General features: G+C 47.2%; 1 protein-coding gene across 5 annotated transcripts in view; it reads left to right on the top strand.

Moving 5' to 3' along the window:
- Positions 1 to 18,032, top strand: part of Ralgps1 (Ral GEF with PH domain and SH3 binding motif 1) — a 237,172-nt gene that overhangs the window by 71,045 nt on the left and 148,095 nt on the right. For all 5 annotated transcript variants that reach the window (XM_052182232.1, XM_052182231.1, XM_052182229.1 and 2 more), the window contains one exon: positions 13,169 to 13,252. In XM_052182232.1, coding sequence (XP_052038192.1) covers positions 13,169 to 13,252 — 84 coding nt within the window. The remainder of the gene's footprint in view (positions 1 to 13,168; positions 13,253 to 18,032) is intronic.

The raw sequence follows: 18,032 nt of genomic DNA, 5'->3' as shown, positions 1-18,032 counted from the left end.
GCTGTACTTGGTAATGTGTAAGAGTCACCCAGGTGGTACTGGTTTTGAAGACATGGAGAGCAGTTGAGGCTTGGCACTGTGAGAGGCCAGGGAAGGCCACTGGTGAAGGTGCAGTCTCAGTTGCAGTGATGGCCCAGGACTAAAGGGGTCATACAAAGGAGTTAAGACTTGGAACCATGAAGAGAGCCTATGAGAGGCTATTGGTGAAACCTAGTTGCAGTGGAAGATCCCAGTGTATTGGAAATACCAGTACCATGGCACCATGAACAGGCATAGCAGTGGAGTGGATCAACCTGAGCTTAGAGTGTTACAGAGGGCAGAGCTGGAGAAGTGAGGCCAGCCCTTTGGAGGAGCCCAGAAGATCATGTATGGATCCCAGACATTGAAGTTTCTTTGGAGACCCCAAGATGTTTGAGATGCCAGAGCCATGGGCTATCTGCTGAGGAAAGCTGCTAACAGGGAGTGGAACCAGCCCAGGAGAAAGAAATTGTTGCAGTCAGCAAAGATGAAAAAAGGAGTTGGAGATCTGGAGTCCACTTTGACATCAGATATGGAGATGCAGAGTTTGGAGTTTGCCCAGCTGGTTTCCTGTCTTGCTTTGGGGATTACAGTTAAGTGAGTGGATGAATCTCACAAGAGACTTTGAACTTTGGACTTTTAACATTGTTGAGACTTCTATAGACTATGGGGACTTTGGAAGTTGGACTAAATATATTTTGCATTATGCTATGTTTAGGTATGGCCCCCATACACTGATATGTGGGCCATATGAAGAAGCCTATGGGGGCAAGGGAGTGGATTGTGATGGTTTGTATATGCTCGCCCGGCCCAGGGAGTGGCAGTATTAGAAGGTGTGGCCCTGTTGGAGTAGGTGTGGCTTTGCTGGAGTAGGCGTGGCACTGTGGGTGTTGGCTTTAACATCCTCCTCCTAGCTGCTTGGAAGCCAGTAGCCTGCAGATGAAGATGTAGAACTGACAGCTTCTCCTGTGCCATGCCTGCCTGGATGCTGCCAGGTTCCTGCCTTAATGATAATGGACTGAACCTCTGAACCTGTAAGCAGCCCCAATTAAATATTGTCCTTATAAGAGTTGTCTTGGTCATGGTGTCTGTTCACAGCAGTTAAACCCTAACTAAGACAATGGGTGATAAGCAGGCTGTGACTTTATGGTAGCATTGTATACGTCAGAGTAAACTTAATTTTAAAGGTGGTATGCCATGCATCATTTCCCCCACAAAACCGTAGAAGAAAACCTAAAATCAAACTGCTTTCTTTCCTGGTCATGTTGGAGTTTTGGCTCACTGAGGCCTGGCTTGATTTCCTGTTCTATATGCTTTGCGTATTCTCTTTTATTTCCCGCTCCTGTTGTCACTGCTCTACTTCCTGGAATGGTTGGGCTCCTACACCTTCCCATTGCCCAAGCCATGAATTTCCCATTCAGAGCACCATGCCTTCCTTAAGTAGACCTGAAAAATGGCAAACTAAGAGAGAGCACCCACTGTCACCGTGGCACAGATGCCACCACTGTCGACACGGATGGTTACTTGTTGTCCAGTGAGTAATTAGCCTGGATTGTGTTTTATTGTTTGACAACCTCAGGCATTCTAAAGAGAGTAGGACTTGGGCCTACAGTTCTCTGGGGCCCAAAGTTGTCTTCTTTCTGTCAATTTCTCAGTGATGGGTACAATCACATGTAATATGTAAGGGCACAAATATTAAAATATACCATGCTTAAATACTGTGTGTGTATAGAAAATAGTGCATGCCAGACAGTGGTGGCATATGCCTTTAATCCCAGAACTTGGGAGGCAGAGGCAGGCAGATTTCTGAGTTCGAGGCCAGCCTGGTCTTCAGAGTGAGTTCCAGGACAGTTGGAGCTACACAGAGAAACCCTGTCTCGAAAAACCAAAAGCCAAAAACAAAACAAAACAAAACAAAAAAACAAAAAAAAAACAAATAAAAAACCAAAACAAACAAAAAAAAGTAGTACATGATTTGTATAATATTTAAATATACACAGTGAGGAATTGCTTGGTTTTGAGTTTATAATCACCTCTGGTCTATTGTTATTCACCTTAATCAAATCTTTAAGACATGGCCAAGCTTTCTGTCTTCATGTCATCTGTATCATGTTTTCATTGCTTTGGTTTTCTCTTCTCCTGCAGCCTGCTATCCTGCTCCAGGGTGAATTAGCTGCCACTGTGGGACTTACTTGAGGTTCCCTGTGGTTTGTCTCAGTCATTCTTAGTGAGGGAGGCTTTATTCCTTGCAGTTTGAGAGATAATGCTGTCCTGTTAGCCACCACATAGCCACAGGGAGAAGGGCTTGTCTGCCACAGTTCCCTTCTGTGGCTTCGTCGTCGTCAGTTTGCCTGTGTCCCTGGCAGCCAGTGACTTGACCTTGCCCTTGCCCTTTTCACTTTCAGACTGGCACTCTGTGCCAGTGCCTCTCCTTAGCCTAAAGCAGCTGCATGTGTGCACTGCTACTGTATTTCCTTTTTTGGCTGAATGGTTTTGGTTTCATGGGTAGCCTAGGATTGTTTATCCCCTCACAGGCTGGTGGAAGTAGAGGATAGGAAGTCATGAAGATGCTCACGATGTAGAGAGATGGAGAACTTCAGGACCTCAGTAAGTGCATGCCTACCTACCAGTGGGGCCACTGGCCTTCCCAAATGGCTGCATGGCCACACACACACACACACACAAAGTATGGCATCAATTTGTGTGTTACCTGCTCTGCACACATTCTCTTAAGCAAAGGTTCTCAAAAATCAAAAATGCCTATTTTTTATAGAAAATTGAATGATCTCCTCCTCCTTCAAGATTTTTAAATTTATGTTACATATATGAGTGTTCCATCTGCATGTACACCTGCATGCCATAAGAGGGCATCAGATTCTATTATAGGTGATTGTGAACCACCATGTGGTTGTTGGGAATTGAACTGAGGACCTCTGGAACAGTAGCCAGTGTTCTTAACCACTGAGCCATCTCTCCAGGCTGATTTTCTTATCGAGTTGTAACAATTCTTTGTATATTTTGTTTGTTCTTATTTTTTAAAATTAATTTTAAAATGTTGTGAAAGTTTAGTCCTTTGTGTTTTCTTCTCTTTCTGTCTGTTTTTGTTTTTCCAGACAGGGTTTCTCTGTGTAGTCCTGGCTGTTCTGGAACTCACTCTGTAGGTTGGCCTCAAACTCAAATAGATCTGCCTGCCTCTGCCTGCTGAGTGCTGGGATTAAAGGTGCGCACCACCAGGGCTGGGCTGTCTCTCCTCCCCTCCCCTCCCCTCCCCTCCCCTCCCTTCCCCTCTTCTCCCCTCCCCTCTCCTCTTTTTTAAAGACTTATTTATTTTATGTGACTACACTGTAGCTGTCTTCAGACACACCAGAAGAGGGCATCTGATCCTATTACAGATGGTTGTGAGCCACTTGTATGGTTGCTGGGAATTGAACTCAGGACCTCTGGAAGAGCAGTCACTTAACAACTGAGCCATCTCTCCAGCTCCCAGCTGTGTTTTCTTATAGTAGCATATCATCTTTGAATCCCTCCTCTGCTCTGTGGTTAGGTTTTTGTTGCTCTGGTTGTTTGCTTTACTGCTGTGGGTTCAGTCCTTTATCTGGTTGTAGCTGTGCACATTCTTTCCCTTCTGTGTGGCCAGAGCAGGACACTGAACTATACCCCTCCTACATGAATACAGGTCAGATTGATGGACTTGCAGGGTGTAGAACCCCAGATGCCAGTAAGTGTGGAGATTTATTCTGGAGTGCCAGAAGGAAACCTCAACTTCTCCACCCTGTTTCCCCTGATGAGTATGCTGTCTGAGCCCTGTCCTCCGAGGTTTTTTTTAAACACTTAAAAAAGAAGATTTATTTATTATTATACGTGTAAGTACACTGTAACTGTCTTCAGACACCAGAAGAGGGAGTCGGATCTTGTTATGGATGGTTGTGAGCCACCATGTGGTTGCTGGGATTTGAACTCAGGACCTCTGGAAGAGCAGTGACTGCTCTTAACCACTGAGCCATCTCTCCAGCCTGTCTGAGTTTTATCTTCTTCTTGCTCCTGGTAAGGTTAACCAAGATGCCTTGGTTATTTGAGCCTGCCCCCCTATCCCCCATATCCCAATGCCAGGCAGTTGACGTGGTCACCTCTGCAGCCTCTCCTGCCACAGTCTACCTAGAGGCTCTGTTCCCAGAGCCCAGGTTAAAACACACACACACACACACACACACACACACACACACAGATTTCCAGAGATCCTGTGGAGTCACTCATTGATGGTTACGGCCCTTCCACCCCTACTTTCTTGGCAGCTTGAGTTTATCTTTCCTGTAAGCTTTTCCTCCTGGGCCATATCAGGCCTTGTAGGAGTTATGTGCCACTCATATGTGTCTCTGGTTGGGGGTTTATCATGAGGACAGGTGATGGGCAGACTCATCTGTTGCTCTTTCACCCTGACTAGGGCCAGTCGCAGTGACCATGACAGCTGAGAAAGACTCAGCCTTAGGTGGACAGTGGTACTGTACATAACTACTCCTACTGTGTTCAGATCTGGGAAGGTATGTGGCTCTGGATGTGCCTTCTCAGTAGATGGGGACCTGAGGAGTACCAGTTTCACTTCCTACTAGCCGTGACCTTAGGTAAGTGGCAGTCTCTCTGAGTCTTGTCTAACCAAGTGGAGATGACACTAAACTCATGTCACCATGTAGACTCAGTAGGTAACACGCAGATGTTCCTGCCAGAGCCCATGGGGCATTTGGCACACAGTAAACACTGCTGTTTGCACCGAATCTCTGCTCTTGGGAGAGCTGTTAGCTTATGACTAAAATTCCTTTTATCTTTTATATTCAGCCTTTGCAGCCAGAGGCCACATGCCTCTTTCTGGCTTGGTAGACCTCCGAGTCAGCTCGGACACATGCTGAGGCCCTTAGAAGCCCTTATGTAGGCACTGCCATGGTAAGTTATGGCCTGTCGCCCAGCTGTCTGGGTGTCTGAATGGCACCTTGTCATGAGTATATTTTGTTGGAAAATGGCGAACATGTTTGTGTCTTTCCATAACATCAATATATATTGAGTAACAAGAAAATCACAGGTGACATCGAATTCATTGTTTTCAATTCACTAAAAACTACTGATTCACTTGACAGATATGGCCACTGACAAGCACAGGTTCTCCTATTCCAATCTTAATTACTAACTCAGGTTACGTGTGTGTGTGTGTGTGTGTGAGAGAGAGAGAGAGAGAGAGAGAGAGAGAGAGAGAGAGAGAGAGAGAAGAGACACAGAGACAGAGACTACACAAGAGTCTCAGAGGCCTTACTTAAGGCAGAAGTGGACAACAGCCACAGAGAAAAGGACAGGTGATGGGCATTGCCAATGGATCAGAGAAGGCATGACCAGTCTTAGAGTGGGAGGTGCAGGGCTGTGGTACAGTTAGTGAGCCAACTCCGGCAGGGTATACTGTCCACATCAAGTTGAAACCCTGGGGCCACAGTTGGGAGTGCACTGCCTGTTGGTTATGTGATACAGACACCCAATGGTCAGATGATGGTGTGACCACAGGAAGACAGATTTATTCTGTATTACAGTTCAGAAGAATGTCTGTTGTGGGAAGGCATGGTAGTGGGAATGGCCTGGTTGATGTCATCGATCAGTCTAGAAACTCAGAAGTAATACTCAGCTGGCTCTCTTCCCTTTCCCTTCTGTTTGGTCTGGGACTTTAGCACATGGGTTAGTATGGCCTTTCTTATCTCTGTCAAACCTCTGGAAACACCCACTGCAGACATTGCCCAGTCTAGGAGGAGTTAAGCCAGTCAAGTTTCCATGAAAGATGAACAGTGTTACACCCAGTGTTATATGACTCAGGACAGAGGATTATATCACCTTTTAGTTTGGTATGTTTGGTAAGTTCACAGGTCTGATTACTGGAAGGTTTTGATATGTCCATGTAATCCTGGCTTAATTTGATATATTGGTAGGTAGTAATATTTTATGTAAATAAGTCTGTGCCCCATTGTTGCTGCTGGGCAGATAGTGGCTTGTTTCTTGGACAAACAAGTTGTGAGGTTAGACTGCCTTGGTGTTTGAACTCAAAATGGAGAAAAACGTCCGTTTTAGAAAATAAAGTCATTAGGACACAGCATAGCCAAAGTGACTGTCCTGTCAGTAGGGAGCAACAGCCTGGTTGTCCATATTTGCAGGAGCCCCTGTGGGGTCCAGTAGCCCTCCCTTGACTTAGGTAAGGATGGAGTCTTGCTGCTCTGCCTGCTGCTGCCTGGACAGGTCAGCTGTGGATTGTTACATGCCTTTCTCTTTAGAGATGGGGGTCAGAGCAGTGGGGAAGGCTGTGTGAGGGCGGTGATGCTCTAGAGCAGGTGCAAGATGCAGAGTTGGTGTGAGCAGGCGTGTAGCACATCTGCAGGCTTGCAGTGCAGCCGAGGCAGTCCTGCAGTTCATGCTGGCTAACCCGGGCCCTCCTAGGCACCAGTGAGTTCTAACCCCTTGGACTCTTACCCTTGGGTTTTGGCCCTCCTTCTGCCTGTCCATTTCCCCTCTTCTTGGGAGTGTTGTTTCATTAGTTTAGTCACCAGGTTGAAAGTGCCAGCCTGTTCAAAACACATACAAACACTGACTCATCTAGTCCTATGGCAAGTTCTACTCTCAGGGTTTTTCAGATGTGGGCTGGCTTGTTCAGGGTGGGTACAATAGCCAGAGATTCAGGGACATTTCCAGATGACTAAGTAAAGACAGGCATGGAGCCTTAAGGACTTGTCCTGAGCCATAGGGGAAGGTGTCAGCAGGTACAGTTGGTTCCTTAACCACTGTGCTCGCCAGCCTTTCTGTGATGTGATATGCATGCTTTCAGCACTTCTGAGAGTAAGTCTGGCAGCTCTCTGCCAGGCATCATCGGAGTGTCTCCTGGGAGCTCTGTCATTCCTCATCTGTACACCTCTACGAAGATGACTTCCTGTGGGCAGTAAGGCCTGCACATCTCTCAGGGACTTGCTGGCTCCTCTATTGCTTGTCTGTCTCATGAACCCACTCTGACCCTTCTTGCAGAGGCCGGCTCTAATGTACCTACCCTCTTCCTTAGTCAGACCCTAGCCCTGTCTACACTGCCCTGCTCCCCCCTGCTCAGTGGCCTCCTAGCTTCTGCCGGCAAGCTCCTCTGAAAACTCCATGAATGAACCTGGCAGTTTTCTCTTTGTCTCTGTGGGCTTTGTTTTTATTCTCCCAGAAGGTGGGGTGGGAAGAGGCAGGATAAAGCTTGTAGTGGCTCACAGAGGTGGCCTGGTACCTATGACTGGAGCCAGACTCATGATGGTCCTAGAGTTCTGAGCCAGTGACTCTTCCTTGAGGTGACCTGTTTTCCATGTGGACATGCTGAGAGAGCTGCATTGGAGAAGCCTGAAGTTGGAATTAAGCCTCACTTGGAGGGCCACATGTTGATACTAGCTTCCTATGGCCTGGAGGCCCAGACACCATGGGGGTGGGGGAGTTGTCAAGGACGATGTCACCCTTCCCCAGGACTCCTCTTTCAGAGATTACCTCATTGCTCTGGGCTCAGAGTTATGCCTTTCTTAGGGCATGTCATGGTGCCTGACTTACAGAGCCCTAAGCACAAAGCTGGTGGGGCTCAGAGATGTCATGTCAGATGAGCAAGACCAATGTTGACTATTACTGTTGCCTAAGAATGTACACAGGTGAGGATGTTAAAAGGAAGTTGTCTTTGTGCCAGTTAGAGATCTTCCCATAGACAGTGCTAATAATAAACATTTGCCTTTGCCTGGAAAAAAGAATGTGTAACTGAATCCTGTGTTGCTGAGATTTTTGTTTATGGCAGCTATGTAGACACACCCTTTGGGTCTGGCTCTGCAGAAATGGAGGTGCTTTGTGGGAACCAAGGGAGGTGTATCCAACAAGGAACATGGAGTCTTGGGTAAGCTCAGGACAGGACCATGGCCAGCACAGGGCTGAAGTCAGTGGTACATGCGTGATCACCAAGCAAGCAGCAGGATGTAGACGGCAAGTGTGCACAGATCCGGGTGGGGCTAAAGACAAGACAGTCAGACAAAGACATGATCTTGCAGAGGGTTCACGGGACAGTGAACGACCGTGGTGTACCAGTCAGGAGCTGATATTGCTAGAGGAGAGACCGGGGTGGCAGGACATCAGAGCATGAGGAAGACAGGAGGGAGAGCGTAGACAGTTCATAGTCTGCTGTGGAGGAGAAGGAAGGGGCTGGAAGAGATAGGTGGGGTGTGCCAAACATCTGATATTATTATTAGTGAGTGAGGCTTAATGCATACAACATGCAGCATGAAGGGGAAGCGAGAAGAGGAGGTCTCTGGGAAGGCTGATTTAGGGGATGAGGCCAGCTTTTGTGGCCTCTGGGAGGGAGACCTGCAGTGGCCCACAACTTCTCCTCTCAGCTTCTGTTTTCTGGTGGACTCAGGGAATCCGCATGACAGAAGGCAAGACCCAGGACTCTTAGCCTCCTTTCAAGCCCTCTTGACCTTAGCCCAGGGTCACAGCTAGCCCCCCTAGATGCTCTCTAGGTCTAGGGCATTGGGAGGAGCATGCCAACCCTGGCTCATCCAGGATTTAGAGTTGTCAGACCTTCCCAGACTCAACCCAGATCCCCTTTTCTATTAGAGCCAGCCTCGGCTCCTTTGGTCAGTGTTAACTTGATTTCAATCAAATTAGTTCTGTAGCATGGGCCCTTTTAGGCCTTGTTGACTGGAAGAGTTTTGTTCTGTTCCTTCACATTTTCCAACCGCAATTCACACAGATGGAATCTCTTGTAATCCTGTAAGGCCAAACACAGAAGAGGAAAAGCGCCAAGGAGGTTGGCCCAGAGAGTGGCTTAGTGTAGCTAGAATGGGCTGACTCCATCTGACATCTTGATAAATCCTTGTGTGCTGAGGTTGAGAGGTTCCAGTGCCAAGGAGCTATCAGACCTCATTCTCTCAAAGACACTTGAGATGTGTGCTGTAGGCCAGGCCACATGCCCAGTGTGCCACCACCCTGCTCCAGAATCTTCCTCCTGTACTTCCCATTAGAATGCAGGCAGATTGCCAACATCCACATCATCCTTAGGGATGGAACCGATGCCTAGGACACTGGTGACAGGGTGGCAGGGTGGCAGGGTGGCAGGGCTGGGATTCAGAGTAAGGCCTTTCCACTTGAAGTATTATACTCAATGCAGGCTGTCAAAGCAACTCTCAGACATAGTGGAGGTTTTAAACTTTTTAAAAAAAAATGTATTTGTTTTATGTATATGAGTGCTCTATCTGCATGTACACTTGCATGCCAGAAGAGGGCATCAGATTCCATTACAGGTGGTTGTGAGCCACCATGTGGTTGAACTCAAGACCTCTGGAAGAGCAACCACTGAGCCATCTTTCCAGTCCCATAAGGATGTAATCTGAAATGTATCCTGTCTCCTGCTGCACAAGGCTCCCTAGAGAACTGCCAGATTACTCCACCCCCTCCACCAAACACCAGTTTTCAAATCAAGGTCTCAGAGATATTCATACAAAATCAGTCAGAGTAGATGTGTAAAGTGCCTTCCTTGACTCTTGCTTGTGTGACATAGGTGAAAAGAGAAATAGAAGCCATTTCAAAACAGTAGTGGGAGGGGAGAGGGAAGGAGGTACTTGGTGTTGGAGCTGGTGCTGAGCAGAGCTCCTGCCACCCTCACTGCGGTATGTACCCCATCACTGGGAAAGATCTCTGTGTCAAGTGCCCATAGAACCTAGGCATTCCATGTTCCTATATCCTATGACAATAAAAGTTCTGCAGAGACAGATACCATGCCACTGGGGTATAGATAGCCAGGATCAGGGCTGGTTCTATATCATCTCCCTTCCAGGTGTTTTCCCAGATTATCATGATGCAGAAATAAGAACGTGGAGTCTGAATTAAATGCACACATACCCGCATATGCACATATACTTACCAGGCATGCACACATTTACAGCTACTGCTGTTTAGTTTTGAATGCAGGAAAACATGGAGGAAAATACCATCAGAGATTAGACACTAAGCAGTCTAATTCCTGAACATTATTTAAATGGACAAGTTTTATATTTGATTAAAATCTGCAGTTTCTCAGCGTTGACTGGGTTTCCCAGGCATGACTTTGCCCTGACAAACTGTAGCAGGGTGATAGTATATGTGCTGTAAAAGTAACTTTTATTCGCCAGATGTAATTGTCATCTCAGAGGCTTACTGCTGAACAAGCTCTCCCTTTTTAGATCTTTCTGAACTCTGGATGGCTGGTTCAACTCAGTTGTTTTAGCTCAAACTCCTCTCCAAGCTGACTGATTCAATACAACTTCCCTTGGCTTCTGACTGAATTGCTCTATTTGGCCTTTTACTAACTTTGGCAATATGTTCTAATCTTCAGACTCTTTCTCATTCTCTGGCTTGTTCTGTCTTCACCTGTGTCTAGTTTGTTCTCTCTGTAACCTGTATCTGTAAAACGGTCCTTGTAAAACTGCTGTATACCTGTATACACACACTACTCACCATATACCATACTACTTTTTATCTCTCCTTCTTCTTAAGTAGTCCCTCTTGCTGCTGTTCTTGTGTGAGTTGGACATATTCTATCTCTGACTCATTCTGTCAGATCTTTCTCTGATTTGTCACTTTGTCTGTCTCTCCATTAGCCATCACTTTGAAACACAGCTGTTTCCTTCTGTAACCCTACCTTCATTGTTAGGGATTAATGGTGTATACTAAGGGTGTGTCTGTATTCCAGTCAGGTACTGTAATCCAGAGCAGGTCTACATTCCACTGGATCACATAGACCGAGAAGGTCTTTGGATATGATCCTTTGCCAGAGCAGTCATACTGCTGGGTTAAAATCCCTCTACAGTGTGCTTAATGGTGTGCGCAGCACAGCGGGAGTAAATCTCATTGAGGCAGGTGAGCTGTGCACTGGAAACAAATCCAGGCACACATTTCAGACAAGGTGCAGACAGCAAACTGGTGAACCCTACCGCACCAAGAGATTCATTTAGGCGTGATTTTGAGAAGTAGAGTCATGGCATTCATTCAAGAGAATGAATACTTAGCCCCAATTAAAAAAGGATGTGATAGTAGTTTTTATGAGAAAACCTGCATGAAGGGCCTGTGTGTGGCTGACTCTGTCAGCACCACCCAGTGTGGGCATCTACTCCAGTGGTATTTGTCAAACGCTAGTCTTAGTTGATACTGTTTTCAGACTTAGGATCTAAAATTATGAAGTTGAGAAAGACTTGACCAGGTCCTGACTCACTGTCCTCATGAGGCTGACAGTGGCTGTTTACAGATGTGAGGCAGCCAGGAAGGGGTATGTCTTAGCTCTAGATTGGTCTTCATGGATATCCATGTCCAGGCCGTTCATTTTCTAGCCAGACAGGCTACAGTTTGGTTATAGCTGGCTCCCCACATGTGCTGGGACTCATTCCTGGGTCCTGAGATAGCCTGATAAGCATTTGCTTCAGACCAACTATCCAGCTAACAAGTTCTTATCTTTTGCTGTTTCTACTATTCCAACCCCTACTTCCATGTTTGTTCCAGCTCGTTGGCAGCTGATTCTCACTAAAAATCTTACAATGTTCCAGGTATATACTTTTTAAAAAGATTAATATGGTGGAGACCTGATAAGAATCAGCAGATCTTAGAAGTCTAGGTAGAGACAGTTTCTCTCCCCTTCTCTGTCAGGACATCCACAGCACAGGCTGGGGATGCTGGACCATCGTTTAATGGTCTTGCCTTGGTCTTCTTATAGCCTCCAATTTGTCTTGGTGGTTCCTAGGTTCTTGGCCTCCTATCCACACAGATTGCAAAAGTGGCAAGAAAACTTTATGTGGAGCAAAGTAATAGTGGATGTCAGGAAGAAACATGCTGTCAAGAGTGATAGCGGCCACATCAAGGTCCCTGGTTATTGTTTGGGTTCAAGAGAAGGAACGTGGCTGCTAAAGGGTTATAGCATGGGTGGTTCTCTGATTTGATTGGTGAGCTTGAATTATGTAAACTTTCATACACTGTACATGCCCTTTCCCATGATGCATCTGGTTTTAGTCATGTGTGTGCCTAGTTATGTACAGACATGGGATGATAAATAAGGGATCCTCCCTAAAAGTTCACTCGGAGGATATAGTTTGCCTTATTGTTTAGGTACTCGAACAAATTCAGGCTGGATTGGGCCCCCGGCCTCATGCCTGGATATAATTGAAGTGTGATTTCATAGAATCTCTTTGTCTAGTGATCATTAAATGGCAGGAGGAACTTGTTCCATTGTTCTAAAAGGGGAATGCTTGCAGCTCAGTAGAGGTGGGCAATCTGGCTTCCTAACAGGCAGCTAGGCGTTTGCTCAGAGAAGGGTGTGTGTACAGCATATGCCGGTATGAGGTGTCTCATGTGCAGTGTTAGAAAAGAGGCATGTGTATATCTGTGCCAAGTAGAGTTTGAAGTTCATAAGCCCAACCCTGTGCTTACCTGCTGTGACATGACCCCACACAATGGCTTCTGTTATCCAAACAGAAGGCTGACAGGGAAAACTTAGCCACTTGTATTTATGAAATCATACTGCTAAACCTTCTGAGAAATTGGACACATGCTTCTGCACTGGTGATACTTTTCTGTCCTGTCTCTGTATAAAAAAATGGGAGGGGCAGCTTGAGGAAGGAATCTCAGGAAATCTCAGAAGCATTTCTAGTTGCCTGATTGCAAGAATGAAGGATGTTTGTATGATCAACAAAATCTGGATTCGTCAGCTAGATTTTAATTTCAAGCTAGCCTGGAGCCCTGGAGCCATATCCAGGATAGGGTGAGTCCTGCTGGTTTAAGTGTTACGCCCCTCACTCAGACAATTTGCATTGTATGAAGGCCTCTTCATCCCAGAGAAGCTGGCAGGGTGACAATAGTAAATATTTTTGTAGAGCAGTCTTGGGAAATGGGTACAGTGGTGGAGGAGAGTACTCTGTGTTTCGGCCTTTCCTCTCGCCTGCTGTGCGCCCTCACCTGTAGCTGCGGCCCGTCCCCGCCCCTCTCCTCCCTTCTCTGGTGAGTGTAGGCATAACCAAGGCCGCGGCCCTGACAACCTCCATGTGCACAGTCCAGGTACTGCCCTGTGGCTTTGCGTCCTGACTGAATTCCTGTTGACTCTGCTTCCCAGGAATTGGCCAGCTGTGGATGGAGTAAAAAGGAGAAACACAGTCTTGCCCCCAACGTCGTGGCCTTTACCCGGAGGTTCAACCAGGTAAGCAGTGTCCCTGGAGTGTCTGTCCTCATGGAAGCTCACTGTGCTGAAGCCCTTCTGAGGCAGCACCTGCCTCCTTGCCCTGGATCCCAGGTCTCTTTCCTGACTGCCCACTGCTATCCCAAAAGCAAGTGAGGTGGACTCTCCTGTGCTGCAGCCGCTGCACAGGAGCTCAGGTTCGGCTCCACTGGGTGGAGGAGCTAGCCATGGCTTTCCTCACTTGCCTTACTTCTCTGCCTCCTTTTGTCTCCAGGCCCCAGTCCCGGGTCTGCCCTCTCTGCCATACCTCTGTCCCATGTCCTGTGATCTTGGCCCAGGACTCTTCCTTCCTGTTTCACTCTGAGTGTCACTTCTGCAGGGAGCACCCATCTAACACCTCATTGCAACCATTTTGTTTTTCTCTGTGTGGTCCCCAGTTTAACTGTCTTTGGTTTGTTCTGTGGTCTCTGTGAGGACTTGTCTGTCCTGTTCATCATCAAGCCTGCCATCTTGTCGGTGTAAGGTTCCTGTGTAAAGGACCCTCGGCAAACACACGTGAAGCAATGAATGGGAGTTTTGGAGACACTGCCTGAGATGCACTTCCTCGTATCCTGACATATGTGACCTAGCCCAACATGCTGCAATCTGACTTGCTCTAGCCAGAGCTCTGGCTTCAAATATTTTTAAAGATTAATTCGTTTTATGTATATGAGTACACTGTAGCTATCTTCAGACACACCAGAAGAGAGCACCAGATTCAATTACAGATGGTTGTGAGCCACCACGTGGTTGCTGGGATTTGAACTCAGGACCTCTAGAAGAGCTATCAGTGCTCTTAACTGCTGAGCCATCTCTCTAGCCCCCTCTGGCTTCAGCTATAAAGAGCTGCCTCCTGCCTATAGTGTAAGGATTTAGGCTCATGGGAACAAACAAGACGCTCAGGCAAGTGGACCAACTGAGGGGCTGTGCATCTGCTCCCCCTCCCCCAACCTCCAGTGCTGTGCTGAGATAGTAAGCTCATGGCTCCTTTGCACAGACCAGACCTCCATACAAGATTCCTCTCAGGTTTTTTTCCCTTATTTTTCTGGTTTCCAGTGAGGACAGTGACCTAAAGGTTGCATAATTGTGTGGCCAGCCCTCTGGGTCCTGGGGCCCACATTCCCTTGGAGTCTTGGTTTCATCTGCGCCTTCCCTCTCGGAAATGCCTGGCCCTGTACATCACTGTTGCTCAACCTTGTAGCCTTCTGCTGCCTCCGCATCCATCCACGGGCAGGAGGAGGTTTGGACAAGCACAGGCTTGTAGTCTGAAGATTAAGACTGAGGCAGGCATGCTTTGTTTGTTTGTTTGTTTGTTTGAGCTGAGCACAGCATAACTGCCTCTGTGTTGGTAGGGCTGCACAGTTTGTTTGAATAGAGAAGTGATTTCTCTTTGTATTGTAATTTTTTTCCTTTCAAACTGAGCTTACTCTTTAAAAAAAGGAAAAGAAGCCCAGTGTAATGGTGCATACCTTTGATCCCAGCACTTGGGAGGCAGAGGCAGGTGGACTTTTGAGTTCAAGGTCACCCTAGTCTCTATAGCAAGTTCTGGGATAGCCTGGACTACATGGAGAAACACTGTCTCAAAAGCCAAGCAGAACAATACAAAACACAAAAAATAAAACATAAAAAAGATGAAGTGGAGTAGGAGGAGGAAGAGGAAGAAGAAGAGGAGGAAGAAGAGGAGGAGAAAAAGCCAGATGTGTAAACACTATCAGAGGACTCATAGTTTCCTCAAGAGTAATCTTTGATTGGGAGCCGACCTAGCCCCCACCTTGGGCCAGCCATGGAACTCACAGAGGGTGGGTCCTTGGGGATCCTGTCGTCTGCTTTACACAGGCGTGCCAAGTCAGCTTGGCAAAGACAGTACAGTCCATGTGGCAAACACTTGTATTGTGTCCATCCCAGACCAAGTGGTGCAGTGAGCCAGCAGTCAAGCCGTGTTTTCTCAAACATTATGCTCCAGGAAATGCAGGCTCATGGAGAGCCAGCAGCTTCTGGACCCAGGCTGGGAGCTCTGGCTTGAAAACTCGCCAGAGGCCAACCTTGGCCCACTGCTGGGATTGCTGCCTTTAGATGAACTCACTGGTCTTCTTATGGGTAGAACTGAACCACATGAAGACAAGACACCGTATTAGACTCCAGATAAGAGCAGAAGCCAATGACCACTTCTGAGCCTTGATTTTCTCACCAATACCTAGGAATAGCAACAACACTGACTGTAAGGGTAATAGAGTGTGGCATCTGGCAGATAGTGGGCTGCAGATGCTTCAGAGGCTGCAAGGAAAGCCTGAAGGTCAGAAGGCTAGAAGGAAGCTGCTGGAACATTTGGGATTCTGGGACCAAACCAGAAACCCAGTGGCAAGTATCCTGTAAAGCCTGCCTGCTCTTCTGTGGAATCTGAATGCCTCAGGATTTTCTTATACAGCAGCAGGATGGTAGAACTTAGCTAGGTTCATCCATAGTCTGTGGTGTGTCCCTGTGCCATGGAGTTTACCCTCGTCTTTGTGTTACTGAGAGAATCTGAGAGTAGCACATCTGGAAGTACAGATACATGCACTCACATTTGATTTGGGATCTCAGAGCTGCTCTGAAGTGTGTGCAGAGACACAGCTGGATGCAAGCCTTAGCCATGGCTTGATAGCTGTGGGAGATTGGACTAGCTTCTGGCTTCTGCACTCATCTTCCTCGGGGATCATTCCAAGTGGGTTTTGAAGATTAAATGAGAAACTATACTCAACCCAGAGGAAATGATTTATTAGCTTCAGAGAGAAAGTGCTGTGGCTCAAAGCACCTGGTTAAAAGAAAGGTAAGGCAAAAATGAGAGGCTAAGACTTCAGAGTGTGAGGGCTGCAGTGTGTTCCAGGGGACTTGAGAACTGAGGACTGCTGACATTTGTCGTGGGCAGAGGGTGAGGTTTGCAAAGGATGCTGGGTAAGTGGAAAGAACTTGACAGAAGGGCAGAATCTGGAAGTGCACTTGAGGAGTGAAGGAGTGCTCTGGTAACCTGAACAGAGCTGGTAGAGAGCCCGTGAGTCTTAGCCATAGGCACACAGTGAGGCAGAGCACCTGTGGACAGAGCAGGAGTAGGTGATGCAGCCACGGCTGCTCTGGAGATACAGGGAGGATGGAGGCATCCGGGAAGCTGGCTGTACTTTCCATTTTTCAAGTGGGCAGAGCCAGGAGGGTTCTCGTGTTTTAACGGAAGGGTTCAGGATGCCAGGGAAAGCCAGAGGCTAGGAGAGGCAGGATCTGTGTGACAAAGGCCTAGAGGAGATGGGAAAGGGAAGGCCTGGGAGCTGTCATAAGGGAGACACAGCCTCAGGCAGCCTGGAGGTACAGTACGAAGCCTGTGGAAGAATGAAGAGACAGAGGGCATTGGGGTGGGAAGGGTGCTGACTGTTGAAGACCTCGAGAGAGTCCCAGGCACTGATGGAGGCCCAGCGGAGAGAGCACACAGCCCTCATATATCTTTGATTCCATCTGCAGACTTCAGGTGCGAGCATGGGAGAGCATGTGGGCAGTCTGACCACGCACACAGCTGGAGGGATTGAGGGGCAAGGGGACTTCCTCAAAGAAGGGACTAGAGTGGGTGACAGATGGCAAGAACAATCTGCCTGAGAGGAGAAAGGACCCCAGGGGACTGAGCAAGAAAAAGGGAGAGTAGGTGACAGAAGGGTCTGGGGGTAATAGTTACTGCAGTCAGAGAGGCAAAGAGATGGGAGGCCGTGTTCATCTACAGAAATGCCATAGTTGCTGAAGGAGAAAGGTAAAATTTGGTGACGAGGAAGACACTTACCTTTTTGTGCACGTGTGTATGTGGAGGCCAGTTGCTCTCGGGTGCCATTCCTTTGGTGGAGTCCACCTCCTCTATTCTTTCTCTCCACCCCCTTGAGACCAGATCTTTCACTGGCCTGAAACTCAACAAGTAGGTTGGTGGTCAAGTTCCAGTAATCCTCCTATCTCAGTCAGCTCTTCACAGCTAATCCTGGCTTTTTATGTGGGTGATGGGGACTTGAACTCAGGTCCTCTTGCCTACAAGCAACATTATTACCACTAAGCCCACTGTTTTTAAATCTGGGCTTTTCCTTTTCTTTTTTAAAAATGATTTATTTATTATATGTAAATACACTGTAGCTGTCTTCAGACACCCCAGAAGAGGGCATCAGAGCTTATTACGGATGGCTATGAGCCACCATGTGCTTGCTGGGATTTGAACTCAGGATCTTCGGAAGAGCAGTCAGTGCTCTTAACCTCTGAGCCATCTCTCCAGCCCCGTGGGCTTTTCCTTTTTCTCTCCCCATTTGCTTTTTGTTTTGTTTATGAATGACTAACAGAATAAAGTGTTTTGAACCCACAACCATTCTTTTCTGTGCATCTGTAATACTGCTATGGAATTTCCCAAGAGATGTCTTGTACATGCACATAGCCCCGAATACTAGCTATGCCATCAAAACAGTAAGCTATGTCAGTGATATGCGTATGTAGATATAAAAGCTTATTTTCTTCCATGACCATATGGAAGGTATTCCATATATGTATGTTTTCTCAACTTTTTAGAAATTTAGTGTAAGCACTGTATTAACAGGCAGATGGAGAAGGAGGAGGAGGAAGGAGGAGGAAGAGGAGGAGGAGGAGGAGGAGGAGGAGGAGGAGGAGGAGGAGGAGGAGAGAAACAAAATTCAATGTTTATTTATGATTTAAAAAAAAATAAGGGAGTGACTCCCCGCCGCCATCTTCACTGCCTGCTGGAGCAGAAAGGCAG

Source organism: Apodemus sylvaticus, chromosome 5 (genome assembly GCF_947179515.1).
Source record: "Apodemus sylvaticus chromosome 5, mApoSyl1.1, whole genome shotgun sequence".
NCBI lineage: Eukaryota > Metazoa > Chordata > Mammalia > Rodentia > Muridae > Apodemus > Apodemus sylvaticus.
The sequence above is the reverse complement of the archived record's forward strand: the minus strand, read 5'-3'. Positions and strand labels throughout refer to the sequence as shown.